The sequence below is a fragment of the Ctenocephalides felis genome, unplaced genomic scaffold (assembly GCF_003426905.1).
Source record: "Ctenocephalides felis isolate EL2017-DRISC unplaced genomic scaffold, ASM342690v1 CF-g0.4_SCAFFOLD_01604, whole genome shotgun sequence".
Lineage (NCBI taxonomy): Eukaryota > Metazoa > Arthropoda > Insecta > Siphonaptera > Pulicidae > Ctenocephalides > Ctenocephalides felis.
Window position 1 is genome coordinate 4,150,537 of NW_020537758.1, and position 17,658 is coordinate 4,168,194.

The 17,658-nt window shown below is 25.3% G+C and overlaps 1 protein-coding gene across 1 annotated transcript in view; it reads right to left on the reverse strand.

Annotated features, from left to right (window-relative positions):
* The window catches only part of LOC113372877 (probable Rho GTPase-activating protein CG5521), a 74,513-nt gene that overhangs the window by 7,692 nt on the left and 49,163 nt on the right, over positions 1–17,658 (reverse strand). Inside the window, 8 exon segments of the mRNA XM_026613217.1 lie at positions 7,068–7,195; positions 8,408–8,566; positions 11,832–11,987; positions 12,083–12,209; positions 12,269–12,445; positions 14,290–14,465; positions 14,535–14,822; positions 14,889–15,017. Of these exon segments, the coding sequence (XP_026469002.1) occupies positions 7,068–7,195; positions 8,408–8,566; positions 11,832–11,987; positions 12,083–12,209; positions 12,269–12,445; positions 14,290–14,465; positions 14,535–14,822; positions 14,889–15,017 (1,340 nt within the window).

Below are 17,658 nucleotides of genomic sequence, written 5' to 3' on the forward strand. Positions count from 1 at the left end.
CAAAAAACAGTATTTTTATTATTATCTGGGTCTATTAATTTGTGGGTTAGTTAAAAAATCGTAAAATCCATACCTGCTTTTAGCAAAATCTCAGATCAAAAACTTTGTTGGTCCAACTGATGGCTGTAGCGACGATTTCTGGTCGAACGGCTGGACGGATTTCTGGTCGGTTGTAATTTTTCCATTTTTTTAATATTTTTGGATGGCAAGATTTTTTGTCTTAGCAAAATAGCTGGAAATATAGTAATAGTAGATATGGTTCATATATTTAAATATAAGTAAAATTCTGAATATTTGGATGCCGGATTATCGAATTACCGGATTATCGAAACGTCGGATTATTCGAATTTTGGATTATTGGTAGGATTATTTTAAAAAAACGTGAATGGTTTCAAATTTTCGCTTTCAAATTGAGTAAAATGTGTTTAAAAAACGTATATAGTAGTCCTTGATATCATATTCAAATGTGTGAAAATTTCCAAAAAAAAATTTCCCATGAAATCGGTACGCCGAAATGCGCTCAACCCTAATTTGAGGCCTCGTTCCAGGTTAAGTGTAAAATGACGTCATTTGGCCTATTTTCGGTTTGGTATGGACCGCCGATTGAACAAACTATGAAATTAAGTTTCATATTGTTTTAAAAAACACTAAAAATTTGCAATTGAATAAATTTTAATACAAAAATTAATTATTCTAGTATTTGTTAAAAAAATTTCAAAACCTATATTATTATTGTTTATTTATAAAAAATAAAACGTTGAAAAAATGTCCCCCCCACAAGTTTTTGGCGATTCTAAATTTATATTATAAGCAATATCTTGTAAAATAATTGTAATTAAATTTTAGAATAAATTCTGAAAAATATTTCAAGTACTGTAGAATTTTTAAAAAATAATTAAATAGAAATAATTAATAAAAAATTAATAATAATAGATATGGATAGATATCTGTGAACATATAAAAAAAACGGCAAAACTTTGGTAAAAATTTTGATGAATATTTAAAGCATTGCAGTATATAATTTTAAAGCATAAATTATTAGTATTTTTTTACAAAAAATGAAACATTGAAAAGTGTCTCCCCCAACAAACGTTTGGTGGCTCTTATAATTTTTGCAAAAATCTTGTAAAATATAATAATCAATTTTTAAAATGAATTTCAATAGTATTTCAAGTATTGTAGTATTTAATTAAATAATTTTAAAACTTACCTATTAGTATTTATTTATAAAAAATGAAATATTAAAAAAATTGTCCCCGAAAAAGCCTTCGGTAAATTAAAAAAAGCCACTGTAAATTTCAATTTTATTAATTATCTCATAATTATAATAATGAGATTTTAGAATAAATTTAGATCAATAAATAGATCATTTGATCATTTGATCAATAGATCAAGTATTTTATAAAAAAAAATTCTAAAGCATAAATTATTATTGTTTATTTATACAAAAAATCAACACTTTAAACGTTCCTCCAAGCAAGCCTTTGAGCAATTCAATTAATATATTTTCAATGTATTATGAAAAATTATAAATTAATAATAAGTTTTAGAATATATTTTGGTAAATATTTAAGGTATTTTAGTATTTTAATAAAAATATTTTTGAGTCCTACATTATTATTGTTTATTTATAAAAAATAAAACTTTGAAAAAATGTCTTCACAGCAAACATTTAAGGACTCAAAATATAAATTTTGATAAATACTTCAAGTACTATAGTAATTTATAAAAATAATTAATAAATAAAGAATAATTAAGTAAAAATAATTAATAATTTATAGAAATAGATATCTTTGAAAATTTGAATACAATAAACGGCAAAAACTTTGTAAAAATACCATTGATAAATATCTTTTATATTAATAATTTTATAAAATAATAAATAATTAAATATTTAATTTATTAAAAAATTAAGCATAATTAATGTTTATTTATAAAAAATGAAACATTGAAAAAATTTCTCTTCCTCTTCTCAACAAACGTTTGGTTTAAATTTTGGAAAAATCTGGTAAAATATTATAGTAGAGCTTTGGACTAAATTGTAGTATATAATAACTTATTATAGTATTTTATAAAAATAATTTCAAAAATCTACATTATTAGTATTTATTTATAAAAAAAAATCAGTATTGTTAAAATATCCCCCAAACAAGCCTTTAGCGATTTAAAATTTAGATTTTATTAGATATCTTATAATATATTAATAATGAGATTCAAGAATAAATTTCTAGTATATCTGGTATTTTATAAAATAATTTTGAAAACTTACATTAATAATGTTTTAGCAGTAAAAATAAACAATAGTAGTTCATACTTACAAACTTCATATTTAGAAAATTTATCAAAAAAATAATAAAGTGATAGTACATAATAAAACATTGTTAAATAAATAATAAATTATTATTACCATGTATCTTTTTCCCCATTATATAAAAACTGCACAAAATTTTAAAAATAACCTCTCAGCCTAACAAGAAAATATAACATCATGTTTTTTCCTCTAAAATCACCTCAATACATACCTGATTTTAATTATCTGATTAAACTTTATTCAACAAACACTAAAATATAATACAAATGACATTTATAATTTTAAATTTATTTTATTTAATTGAAAACATTTCGTGTTTTTCACGAAATCGATGTCCTTAGTCAAAAATATATTAAGTTACTACTAGAGTCGAGTTGCATGTAGTGGATAGACAACAGAAACTAAAATTGAATTTTAAATGGAAAGCTGGGGGAAAATTATTCAAAATTATAGAATTTGAAAGGTTAAATATTTTTGCTGTTTATGGTGAATATTTTAAGGATTGAACGTTTGTAGGTATTTTTTAAAAAATTATTTAGAGAACATGTTTATGAGTAAAATGTTATGGCTGTGCATTGTATAAGACTTAAACATTTATAACAATATATATATATATATATCCTCAATAAAAGATAAAAATCCTTGATATATATATATATATATATATCTATATATATATATATATATATATATATAAATTCCTAATATTATTGAACATTATAATAAAAATAATCCAGTTCATATTTTTTTTGTATTTATCATATAAAAATATTAATTTAAAAAATAAAATTATAGTTGTAAAAATCTCGTTTTAAATCAATTTTTCTTGCCGACTTTTTCATTTTTCGTTTTTTTTAATTTGTGTTTGCTATTTTTTTGTCGATATTTAAACTTTTAGTCATATTATTTTTTTTATGCTATTTTAGTTTTAATTTTAATTTTTCCTTGTCAATTTTTTTTACATTTTTTTAAATCAATTTTTCTTGTCGATTTTTTATTTTTCGTTTGTTTAATTTTTTACTTTTATCAATTTTGTTTTAATTTAATACTCTTGTCCTTTCTTATTTTTTTGACCGTTTCCTATTTTGCAATTTTTTGTCCATTTCATTTTAATTTAATTTTTCTTCCCAATTTTAGTTATTTTTTGTCTTTTCCCAATTTTTTGCTATTTTTTGTAGAATTTGTTTTAATTTAATTTTTCTTGTTGATTTTCATTATTTTCCGTCTTTTTCTATTTTTGCCGATTTGTTTTTAAATTTATTTTTTTTCACACTTCTATCTTTAAATTGAATTAAACTTATTTCAATTTAAATTTTCTTGACGATTTTAGTTATTTTCGTCTTTCTCCAATTTTTGCCAATTTTGTTCAAATTTTTGACACTTTGTCTTTAATTTAAATTAATTTGCAATTATTCAATAACTTTATATTTGTTATTACTATATATTTTATCATTTAACTTTGCAAATTAATATTATATGAAGAATAATTGAATTAGGAGTCAAAACGTTTAGAAAATTTTTGAAAGTATATATATTTATATTATATTACATACTCCAATATATAAACCAATAAATAATATATATATATATATATATATATACGAGGTCTGTTCAAAAGTTTTCGTAATTTCGTTTTTTTCAAAAAAATATTTATTTATTCGTCTACATTAATGTGTCCCCTTCAAAGTAGTCCCCCCAGATTAATACACTTATGCCAGCGTTTTTTCAATTTTCGAAGCACCCTGATATTCACTTTTTGATATGTCCTTGAGCACTCTCGATTTTCTCATCGAGGACAACCGCCGTCCTTTCATGGGTCTCTTCAACTTTGGGAATAGGAAAAAGTCACACGGAGCCATATCTGGTGATTTTTTTTTGCACTTTGCAACACTTTATTTCATTTTTTACGCAAAATTAATACAAATTCTTTGATTTTTTCATTCTTCCATTGTAAAAATCGCCGAGCTCAGAAAAACACGTCGAACTTAGCGACTACCACAGACAAAGTAAAACAGTGAATATAGCTGAAAATTCCTCATACTTTAGGGCATGTATACCAACCCAATAAAAAAAAACTTTGACAATCAGACCTCCCGACCGCGAAATTTAATTATTAGTAATTCCGGTACTTTTTGAACAGACCATGTATATATATTTATATAATTTTATATATATATATTTATATAAGTATATATATTATTCATTCTTTATTTATTTTTGAGTAAATTTTCCACATAAGCTCCTACTAATTCTAAGCATTATTAAAATAGAACTTGCGAGACCCAATTTTGATCATTTACACTTCAATATATAGGCTGAACTAATATCAATTTAATTTCTGCTTTTATTTCATAATAATTATAATAACTAGGTGTAAGTGGCATTTTGTCTTAATGCAAATTGCGTAAACTCAATCAAAAAATACTATCAACGCGTTTGAGCTAATTATCTACATTCAAATACATTTTTCAAGTATACCGAGTTGCTGTAGAGGGCTAAAATATTAGACAGTATTATAGATAATTTAATACTGTACAAATTTGTCAAATATTTTATATATTTAGGATGAACGGTTTAAAAGTTGCAAGACATGTAATAAATGAATGCATGAAAATAAAACCAGTTTGTATTGTTAGGACTAGCCATATATTTAATGCCTTATTAATTAATCTAATATTAAAAACAATAAATATTTTCTCACAGAGCACCTTTGTGTTAGCACAATTGTATATATAATATAATAATATAATATATTATTATATATATAATGCTTACCTTAAATCTAATAGCTTCTCTTCTGGTTTAAATTTAAATATATTTATAATTAATACTTTTATATATTTTCAAAATTAATTATATATATATATATATATAAATATATATATATATATATATATAATATTTATATCAATTTAACAAATACTGAGAAATTTTTCCTACACCCAAAAGTAAAATGTGCAGTTCTATAATATAATTAAGTAGCTTTTTTATAAGTTAATATAATTAATATAAATTAATACATAAATATATAATTGATATAATACTTTTATTAAAATAGTAATAATGGAATATATATATATATATATATATATTTAATATATATCTGGGCAGTTAATATTTTCTGGGCAAAAGAATTTAATGATTTTTTAGGCTTTTTCCTCAAAAAAAATTGTACAAATATAAATTGTTAAAGGTATTTTTTTTACTTCCGGATAATTTTAAACACATAGTTTCTCCAATTTTTTGAAAAACTTTAAAGAATAAAAAAAATTTAAAGAATTGATAATGGTTATAAATTAAAATTATAAACATTTCCTTCTTATTTTTGTAATTTTCCGGTTTAAAAACAAAATTTAAACAAAAATCAATTTAGTCTTTGTAAAATAAATGTAAATATTTAAAATAATAAAAAAAAATTAAATTTAAATCTACTGGAAATAAAAATAAACTATAAGACAATTTTGGAAATAAATCATTTGTAGACAAGCATAAGTTTTTTTTTATATATTTTGGTATAAATTTTTATCTGCCCAGAAATTATATATATATATATATATATATATATATATATATATAAAAACTATTCCATTATATAATTTTTATAAATTCATCAGTCAAGTATTCGAATATCTGAACTTTTCAATAATACTCTTCTAATTTATTAAGTCAATAAAATTATAGTTGATTCATTTATTATTATTTGTTATTGTCATTAAAAATTAAACAAAATAAATGCTTCCATAAAAAATAAACCAACAAATATAATATTCGCAAAATAAACTATAAACTAAATTTATATATATATATATAAATAATGATTAGATTCTTGGAATGTATAGTATTACAAAAAATGCAACATAAATAAATACTTTTCTATATATTTTTTAAAATAAAAATGCAGTTTAATTGTAGTCAATTCGAGTTAAGTTTGGACGTGAATAAATAAATTGGTGTTTTTGTAATTTAATAATTATATATAATTATCATATATTACTATAAGAATTGTATATGTGTGCTAGTTATATATTCTTATAATTTATATATATATATATATATATATATATATATTCTGCTTTCTTTTCTATCAAAAATACTCATTCATATAATATATCTTTTCTCAAAGTTTAAAAAAATATTCTAACATACCGAATAAATATCCTTCGATCTATAGACAATTCAAATATATTCTTCACAAATTATCGATATCTCCTCTGGCCCATCGTAGGACTTTCCTGGTCGTTATTTCTGTGTGTAAAATGTCCTGCAATTCTTTTAATTGGTCTCGGAGAACTTGCATGCTGATTCAGATCCACCGACTGGAAATTCAGGTCACCACTTTGTAACTCTGGTGGATTCCAATCTGAAAAGATAATAGACATATGAATATATACATATATATATATATATATATATATATATATAAATAAATAAATACATATATAAATATATATATATATATATATAATATAATTATTTATTACCTCTGCCTGATACTGGTTGATGTCTTCCACTATCGGGAACACTCATAGTGGTTGTTGATGTCCCAGAAACAATGGTTAAAGAACTTTGGGATGGACAAAAAGACTTTTGCAGAAAAGTCTTCAAATGTGGTGCGTTCTGAATATCTGGAAGCCACCACGTCCAAGGAACGTACACGTTCTTCGTAACTGCAAAGGATAGCATTAATAAATTATGAATTTAACAATGCAAATATATATATATATATATATATATATATAATTTTCTTTTATCTTACTATTGTTGATATCCAGAAAGTCCTGTTCTCTTAGCTCGACTGGCATTAATAGCAGTCGACCTGATCAATCCTGCCAAACAGGAACCACCAACGACTGCTTCATCGTGTACAGGACCAAAAAATGGAACCTGAAAGATAATTGTAAACTTAATATTAACTTCTCGAAGGAGTTTATGTTTTCATCAAAAAATCCGATTATCTAATTTTATGTTTTCTCGACGTTTCAAGCCATTCTGAATCGAATGAGACCAAATTTGGAGAAAGTATGTGTGTGTGTGCGTGTGTGTGTGTGTATGTGTGTGTGTGTGTGTGTGTGTGTGAACAGATTTTTTGCCGTAAATCGACGTTTTCTCGAAAACGGCTGGGCCGATTTAAAAAATTTAAAAGCCGTTCTATGTATCTCGACGAGAACTATTGTTTGTCAGTTTTGTGCGACGATCGGCCAAGCCGTTTCTTTATAAATCGCAGAAAAATGAAAAATTTTTTGTCTACGTTTTAGCCCGCAGTTCTGAATCGATTTTGAAAATTCAAAAACCGTTCGAAAGATATTGGTTGGGAATCGTGCTGACTAGTTTTTGGTAGAGATCGGCCGGGCCGTTTTCTTGTAATAAAGTTTTTTAAAAAAAAATTCGACGTTTTTATGATTATTTTTTTGACGGTAGATACCATAGTCTTGTAGATCATACTAAAATATACGGCCCTACGACAACTGGTTCAGCTTTAAAAATTCGTCAAAGTTTGCAAAAATTGATATCGTTTTTTTTTGGCATTTGTCAAAATTAGACCTTAAATCGACGTTTTCTCAAAAACGCCTGAACCGATTTCAGAAATTTAAAAGCCATTTGATGTATAACAATGAGGACTATGGTTTGTCAGTTATGTGAGACGATCTGCCAAGCCGTTTCTTTGCAATTTGAAAAAAAGTGTTAAACTTTTCGTCCACATTTAAGCTCATCCTACCGAACCGATTTTAAAAAATCAAAAACTGTTCGAAAGATATTAGTTGGGAATGGTACTGATTAATTTTAGGTGAAAATCTACCGAGCCGTTTTCTTGTAATTAACTGTTGAAAAAAAAAATTAAGCCGATTTTCATGGAACTTTTTTGACGATATACATCATGGTCTTATAGAACTTACTGTAATATTACGGCCTTACGGATAAGTAGTTTAATATTAAAAATTCGTCAAACTTTGCTAAAATTATTATCGTTTTTTTGAAAGTAGGATTGATGAAGTATATTATTTACACATATCGGGAAGTTCATGTAACTTGCCTCAAAGCTAAATACCAAACCAACTAGTTTACAAAATACAATATATAATAAATCGTGGTACTTACATCAGGTTTTTTATTTACTGTAATCCTAAACAAACCACTTGGCAAAGGATATATAACAATTAGAACATCACAAAACTCAGTTGGCAAAATGTCTCTTCGATAATCTCTGTAGTGTTCACTCCATACAATGTGTACTTCGTCGTTTCCTAAATGTCTAGTCTGAAAAATAATAATAATCTTATATAATATAAATTAAGATAAATAAAATATACACAAACTCTTTGACTAAATTTGTGTCTACACAGATAATAATCTCGCAGATTAATTTTCTGTTTGAAGTATACTAAGTTGTTGCAGGATTTTACAATGTTAGACAATATTATAGATTATTCAATTTTAAACCAATTTTCCGAATATTTTATTAATATTAGTCAAACGGTTTAAAAGTTACAACAAATATAACAAGAAAATGCATGAATCGTCAATTAATTACATACTTAGACTCTATTACGAATTTAGACAAGATCGAATTTCTATTTTCTAATGCAATTTAAAGTAAACCGAGTTGCTGTAGGTTTTTACAATGTTAGAAAATGACCAAAAAAATCGACAGGAAATGGCAAAAATTGTAAAAAGTCGAAAATCAAATCGGCAAAAAATAGCAAAAAAATTGAAAAAAGTCGACAAAAAAATTAATTTAAAACAAGATTGCAAAAAAATTGGAAAAGCAAAAAATAAAATAACATTAAGAAAATGCAAAGATAAAAAATAAAAAAAATAGATAAGCAAAATTTGGAAGAAGACGAAAAATTTAAAAAATCGACAAGAAAACTTAAATAAAAACAAAATCGAAAAAACTAAAAAAAAGGCAAAAAATCAGTAAAAAAATTAAAAAAGTCTACACAAATGTTATGTGATACCAAAAACACTTGAATTATAATAAATACTTATATTATAATTTATATTAAATGTTATTTATTAGTTCTAAAATTTTTGTTTTGAAATTCATCTAATTTTTAAATTAATAAAAAAAAGGACAATTTTAACAAACTTTTCGAGCTTTTGTTTAACCCATTTTTAGTACAAAATAAATAATAAAAATATAATATGTTAAAGTACGAATAAATAATAATAACAAATCGAAAATATGAAGTTTTTTGTTAATATCAAAAAATTTAAAATAATTATTAAAAAAATCAATTGATTATTAATGATTTTATTTATTATTCCCTATTTATGTAGTTTAAGTATTGAGATTTTTTGGATTTTGTACTAATTTTTCCTTTTTCAAAATATTTTTATATACATTTATTTATAAATTGCATAACTTGGCAAATAATTTTTTAAATTTGATAAAACACATAAAAACCGTTTCAAATTTTTTCAAGATTCAAACTAGAATAAATGATACATAAAATGTGCACGAGCACCCTGACTAAATTTGTTTCTACATAGATAATAATCTCGCAGATTAAATTTCTGTTTGAAGTATACTGAGTTGCTGTAGGTTTTTACAATGTTAGAAAATGTTATAGATTATTTAATTTTAAACAAATTTGCCAAATATTTCATTAATATTAGACAAACGGTACAAAAGTTAAAGAAAATATAATAAACAAATGCAGGCAACAATTGTCAATAATTAAATAGTTCAATTCAATTGCAGTTTTGGAGTTAATAGAATTTCTATAAAGCTTTTTGTTGTTAGAAAGATTAATAAATATTTTTATTTTATTTTTTTTATTTAGTTTTAAACCAAATTGTCTCACATGCAATTAAAGATAATTAAATAATTCAAGTTGTATCAACAAGATAAAGGTTTCTTTTCATCAATTTAGTAATTCAGATGGTGATCAAACACAAAATATACATATTTGCGCAAAGCAAAATGCTTAAACATATTGAAAATTTCGTTTTATAAATAAGAAATTTGGATTTGGGATAAAAAGACAAAAAATAATATTTTCTTTAGTAGTAATTAATATATTCGTGACATAAAAGGTTCAAGATGATATAATAACGTATATTATTAAACTTATATATTATGAGATAGATATTATCGTTATATAAGAATTGCAGATCAAATTCTATTTTTAATTGCTATTGCAAAGTATACCGAGTTGCAGTATAATGTTACAGTGTTAACAAATATTATAGATTATTTAATTTTAAACAAATTTTCCGAATATTTTTACAATAAATATAAGAAGCAAATGCATGTAACAATCGTCAATAATTAGACAGTTCTCATTTCAATTGCAGGTTTAGAGTAAATCGATTTGCTGTAGAGCCTTTTGTTGTTAGAAAGATTAACAAATTATTTTTTTATTTTATTTATTAATTTAATTTTAAACAAAATTGACTCACAACTAATTAAAGTTAATTTAAGAATTTAACTTGTATAAACATTATAAAGAACAATTGCATATCAAATTATATTTTTAATTGCTATTTTAAAGTATACAAAGTTGTTGTAGGTTTTTACAATGTTAGACAATATTATAAATAATTTAATTTTAAACAAATTCGCCGAATATTTCATTTATATTAGACAAACAATTTAAAATGTGAATTAGTTTGATAGTAAGAGTTAGATTCAATGGCAATTTTATAGTGGATCGATTTGCCAAAGAGCATTTTGTTGTTAAAAAGATTACTAAATCATTTAATTTTAAACAAATTTGTTTAACATCTAATTAATGATAATTAAATAATTTAAATTGTAAAAACCGTATAAAAAATAAATGCTCTTACGGCGCTCGCAAATTAAATTTCTATTTTCTAATGCAATTTTAAAGCATACCGAGTTGTTATAGGATGTTAGACAATATTATAAATAATTTAATTTTAAACAAATTTGCCAACTATTTTATTAATATTAGACAAACGGTTTAAAAGTTACAACAAATGTAACAAGAAAATACATGAATCGTCAATAAATTACATAGATTCTATTACGGATTTACTACTACTTTCTAAAGCAATTTAAAGTATTTCTAATTATATTTAATTTTATTTTTAATTATTATTTATTATTGATTATTGTTTTTATTATTAATACTATTATTTTAATTATTATTTATTTATTTATTTATCCTATTTCTTTTCTTCAATTCCTTTTATTCTATTTTTTTTTCTTCTTGATTTTGATTTTCAATACCATAACTTTTAACTTATAGATTGTATTGTAATGTGATTGTTAAAATTAGCAGAAAAAAATTAAATTAAAGTATACCGAGTTGCTGTAGAATGTTACAATGTTAGACAATATTAAAAATAATTTAATTTTAAACAAATTAGGCAAATATTTCATCAACATTAGACAAACCGTTTAAAAGTTACAACGAGTATAACAAACAAATGCATGCACCAATTACCTTATTAACTGTAAATTAGTAAATTGGGCATAAATAAAATATTTTAGCTTGCTCAATTGCCTTATTAACTGTAAATTAGTAAATTGGGCATAAATAAAATGTTTTACCTTGCTCAACATATCTTCAGGTGTATCACAAGGCATCCTAGTAGACACATGAAAAATAACTTCCAAAAACGAGGTCGCAAAATAAGGAGCAGTTTGTCCTGTGGAACCTTGTCTTTGCAAACCTCCTAAAAATCCTGTATGAGATTCCAACTCCACCTAAATAAAACACACACACACACACCAGTCACACCACGAATTTATTATTAAATATTACAATTAAATTTATTAAAAATTAGTCTATTACAAATTACCTCCCATCCAAGTGCAGAAACAAACATCTCGTAAGGTTGACTTCCACAACTGTTCCTCAAAATTGTATTTTTATCATCCTGGCCGCTACTGACGTAAATCACAGCTACTTTGTGGGTTTCTCGACACCTAAAAAATAAGAAAAAAATAATGATACAATCCTAAAATTATATATTATATTTTTCTACCTTTGGGTGTCCAAATTCCTCAATTCCCTTAAAAGTCTATCAGTTCTTGCCAATAATTGTAGTTGTCTTCGACAAGTCCAACCTGCCAATCCGAGTTGACTGTATAGAAGTCTACAGTGCTGGAATGGGGTGTGATTTTCTGGGGCTCTTGGGGGACACTCGGATAAAGGACTTAGACTGAAAAATAAAATAGAAGGAACAAAATTTTACTAATGTAAAATTGTAAGGCGTCAAGAGCATTTTTCCAAATTCAAGTGCGATTTTAAAGTATACAGAGTGAGGGTGTGAGAAGATATTTTAGATTATTTAATTTTGTACAAATTTGCAGAATATTTTATGTATTTTAGACGAACCGTTTGAAAGTAACAACAGATTTATTAAATGAGTGCACAAATAGTGATGGGCTAATACAAAACTAGTGGTGTATGGCATCATGCCTTAAGGCAAATTGCTGGAACTTCCCGTACCGTAACGAAATGTTCGAGGAAAATTAAATGTTTTCGAATAGATTATTATAAATACTGTCTAATATTTTGAATTGCAAAATTAAAATTATTTCTTTAAAGTCAAATCCGAGATGGCTATTTTTAATTATGCTAATCCGGGACGTGTTAATCGTTTATATAACAAATGCTATTCAAGGATAAAAAAACTACTTTTTTAAATAAATATTTTTTTATCTTAATTGCGGACTTTTAGTAAGAGCTTTATCCTTCGACTTACTTCGAATACTTCTTTATCTATGATATTATAATATATCTTATATTTTTTTTATCTATGTTCTATTCAGTTTTCTTCATAATATTGATTATTTCATAATATTTAATATTTCAAATTGTTGAAAAAAATTATGCATCTGTTACTTTGTTTCCTTAAGTTTTGTTAATTTAACTATTAATTTTCGAAAAACCGGGACATCCGGGACAGAAAATCAAAATCCGGGACAAAAAATCAAAACCCGGAACAAATATTGCTTTAGGAAAAACCCTCATATAAGTGAGCTTTAGAACTTTAGCCAGAATTAAAATTAAAATCTTAATTATTTTTGATATACAAAAAAAAATTTTTTTTGAAAAAAAATTAAATCATGAATTTATTTTCCAAAAGCAATCGTTTCGTCAACACAATCAGAAAGTTTTAAATCATTCGAATCGGAGGCTTTAAAAATTCGAATCGGTTCTCTCAAAAACTGTCATTTTTTGCACATTTAGCTCGGTATCTCCAAACGGCCAGACCTGCCTTTGCCAAAAACTAATCACCACTTCTTCCAATCATTACAAATTGAATGTTTTTTTGAATCATTCAAATCGGATACTCCGTTCTGTCAAAAACTCCATTTTCGAAAAAAATCGTTAAACTTGAAAATCGTATAACTTTGCGAACGAAGTGTTTGTAGGTTTTTTGTGTCTAGTTTAAAATCTGCAAAAACTTTTATATTATTTATATAGAGAAAAACTTTATAAAATTCTCTAAACATTTGCATTTACCAAATTTTATGATTTGGAACAAAAACATTGCTAAAAAAAATCGTCAAACTTTAAAACCGTTTAACTTTGTATACATAATTTGTGATTTTGGATATTTGTTTAAAATGTGCAAAAACTTGTTAAAACACATAAGTTTTATTTTATATAGAGAAAAAGCTTATGATATTTCCTACAAAACTGTATATACCAAATTTTATGTTTCGGTACAAAAACATTACGAAAAAGAATCGTTAAACTTGAAAATCGTATAACTTTGTCAATAACTCCATTTTTGCTCCGTATCTCCGTAACGGATGGACCTGCCTTTGCCAAAAACTAATCAGGACATCTCCCTAACAATAGAAATCGATTGCTTTTTGAATTTTTCAAATCGGTTCATTCATACGCCCAAAATTTACGAAAAATTGTCTCCACACACGCACACATTTTTTTAAAACGCGAAAATATGCAAAATTTTCATTTTCGATTCTTGGTCGATTAGTATAACTTGTCCCCTACGGGAAGTTAAAAATATTTTTACAATATATTTATTACCTGGTTAGATGTTGTTCCCTGGCAAGATATTCTTGCTCAGAAGCTCGTTGTCCCAAAATCGAAGAAATTATTTGTGCTTCCAAGTTATTATCAATCGGTGGACAAGCCGCACTGTTCAAAGGCGAATTTTCTGAAGTCAAACACTCAGGACTGGTATGTCCTATATATTGCAAAAGCTGCAGAAAAAAACAATAATAAATAAAGATTTATTTTATAAAAAATATAATATTATCTGATCTACTTACATCGTCCAGTTGGTCCAAATCACAAGCAGAATTTTCCGATAATGGTAACTGATCAGCTGGCCTATGTCTTAAAGCATCCCTCGGCAAACCCAAAGATAAAATCTGATTTCCAGTCATCGACAAAGACATGGGTTGTTGATTTTCAGAATTTCCCAATCCTAAAGTTTTTGCATAATGGATTTCCATGGGTTCACAAGGTATCGGTCGAGGAATGTTTTCCAATTCGCAGTATAAAATTGTGGTGTCCCAACTTGATTTACCGGAAAGATCACGTAACAACATACGTACCTTGATAGAAATAATAATTTAGATTATATAAATAATTAAATTAACGTATTTTGGGGTATATTTTACCTGCATGCTTGCTGTTAATAAACCAGCAGTTGCACCACCACCTGGTAACTTTAGGGCTGGTAACTCGATCATCGAACAAATCAATCCTGGTTTGAGTAAAAATAGTTGCAAGTTTGGAGCCGTCATTACCTGCAAATAAAATATAAGATTGTTAATTATGTAAAATATTTTTTGTGTATTTTAGCAAGTTTTTGTACATTTTAAACAAATGACCGAAAACTTACAAACATTTCGCTCGCACAGTTATACGTTTTCAAGTTTAACGATTTTTTTCTTAGAGTTTTTGTTCAAAATTTTGTTGATAAATGTAGTTGTTTAAAGAATTTATAAGCTGTTTATCTATATAAAATTAACTACATATATGTATTCTAACAAGTTTTTGCACATTTTGAACAAATGTCCCAAAACGTACAAAACATTTCGTTCGCAATGTTATACGATTTGCAAATTTAACGATTTTTTTCGTAATCTTTTGTTCTAATACATGTAATTTGGTAAATCAATTGTTTAGAGAATTTCATAAGCTTTTTACCTATATAAAATAATATTTATGTGATTTAACGAGTTTTTGTACATTTTAAACAAATATCCAAAAATGTACACAAATTAAGATTGCAAGGTTATACGATTTTCAAGTTTAACCATTTTTTCGTAATGTTTTTGTTCCAAAAGTTGGAAATTGCTAAATGTAGTTGTATAGAGAATTTTATAAGCGATTTATGTGTATAAAATTAACTATATATATATATCTTAACAAGTTTTTGCACATTTTAAACAAATATCCGGAGAGGCACACAAATTATGTTTGCAAAGTTATACGATTTTCGGACGATTTTTTTCGCAATGTTTTTGTACCAAAAGTTGAAAATTGCTGAATGCAGTTGTATAGAGAATTTTATAAGGTTTTTATCTATATAAAATAATATTTATGTCATTTAACAAGTTTTTGAATATTTTACACAAATGACCGAAAATCGTATAGCATTTTCTTCGCAAAGTTATACAAATTTTAAAGTTTGAAGATTTTTTAACTTCCCGTAGGGTAAGTTATTGTAATGGGCCGAAAATCGGAATTGAAAATGTTTACATTTCTCGACGTTTTGAAGGTTTCTGAACGCTTTGGCATACCTCAGAAAAAATGGATGTGTGTGTGTGTGTGTGTGTGTATGTATGTATGGATACAAATTTTCGCCCACGTTTTCGGGCGTACAGATCAACCGATTTGAATGGTTCAAAAAGCATTCGATTCCTATTGATGGGGAAAAGAGCTGATTAGTTTTTGGCAAAGGCAGGTCCAGCCGTTTCGGAGATACGGAGCAAAGAGTGCAGAAAATAGAATTCGAGTTTTTGAGAGAACGGAGCATCCGATTTGAATGATCTAAAAAACATTCAATTAGTAATGATTGGGAGAAGGGGTTATTAGTTTTTCGCAAAGGTAGGCCCAGCCATTTCGGAGATAAAAAGCTAAATGTACAAAAAATGGCAGTTTTTGAGAGAACTAAGCGTCAGATTCAATTGATTCAAAGAACTTTCTGCTTGTCTTAACAAAATAATTGATTTTGGAAAAAAAATTTTTGTTTCATTTTTTTTTTTTTTTTTGTATATCGAAAATAATAATTCAGATTTTATTTTTAATTCTGACTATAGTTCTAATATACTTTAAACAAATAATTTCAACTCTGCAATTCAGTTTATATAATTCTTATAAATATTAGACAATGTTACAATATTTATAATAATCTATTTGAAAACATTCAATATTCCTCGAACATTTCGTTACGATACGGGAAGTTCCAGCAATTTGCCTTAAGGCACGATGCCACCCACCTCACTAGTTTCGTAATTATTTTGTTCCAAACGTTGAAAATTGATAAATGCAGTTTTGTACAGTTATGTAAATAAATCTATGGGCTTTTTATTTATATCAAATAAAATTTATGTATTTGAACACGTTTTTACAAGAAACATATGAATAGTGGAAAAATGTAACGGATAAAACAACCAGTTTATATAAAACATATTTCCATTTCAAATTTTATGATTTTTCTGTTCTAAAAGTTAAAAAATAATTAATACACGTAAAATTAATTATTATGGTTATTAATATTCTTAACATATTTATGATTTAAAAAAAATTAACACAAATAAGTTAAATAGAAAAGTGTGTAAGGAAAATTTTGGTTTTAAAGCAACTCGATTTGCAAAGTTTAAACGTATTTTTATTTATTTATTCATTAAAATTTAAATAAACTAGTTGGTTTGGTATTTAGCCTTGAGGCAAGTTACATGAACTTCCCGATATATTTAAATAATCGACTTAATCAATAAAAAATAAATTAATTTATGAGTCATTAAAAGTATTCCGAGTGGATTTGTTACACATAATTGAAAACGAACGAACTCGGAGTATTTTCTAAAAGCAAATTTTCAAAAATCAATAATTTTTATAATTGAACCAGTTTTCAGGACTTTAATGATTTATTATGTTCAAGACCAAGTACTCTATCATTATACCAAGTAAATAGTCTAATTTTAATTTTACCAAATGTCAAAAGAGCTACTCATTTTCTCAAACTTTGATGAATTTTTAAAATCAAACTATTTGTCTTAAGGCCGTAATATTTCAGTAAGTTCTATAAGACCATGGTATATATCGCTAAAAAAAAATCCATAAAAATCGGCTTAAATTTTTTTTTCAACGGTTAATTACAAGAAAACGGCTCGGTAGATTTTCACCTAAAACTGATCAGTATCATTCCCAACTAATATC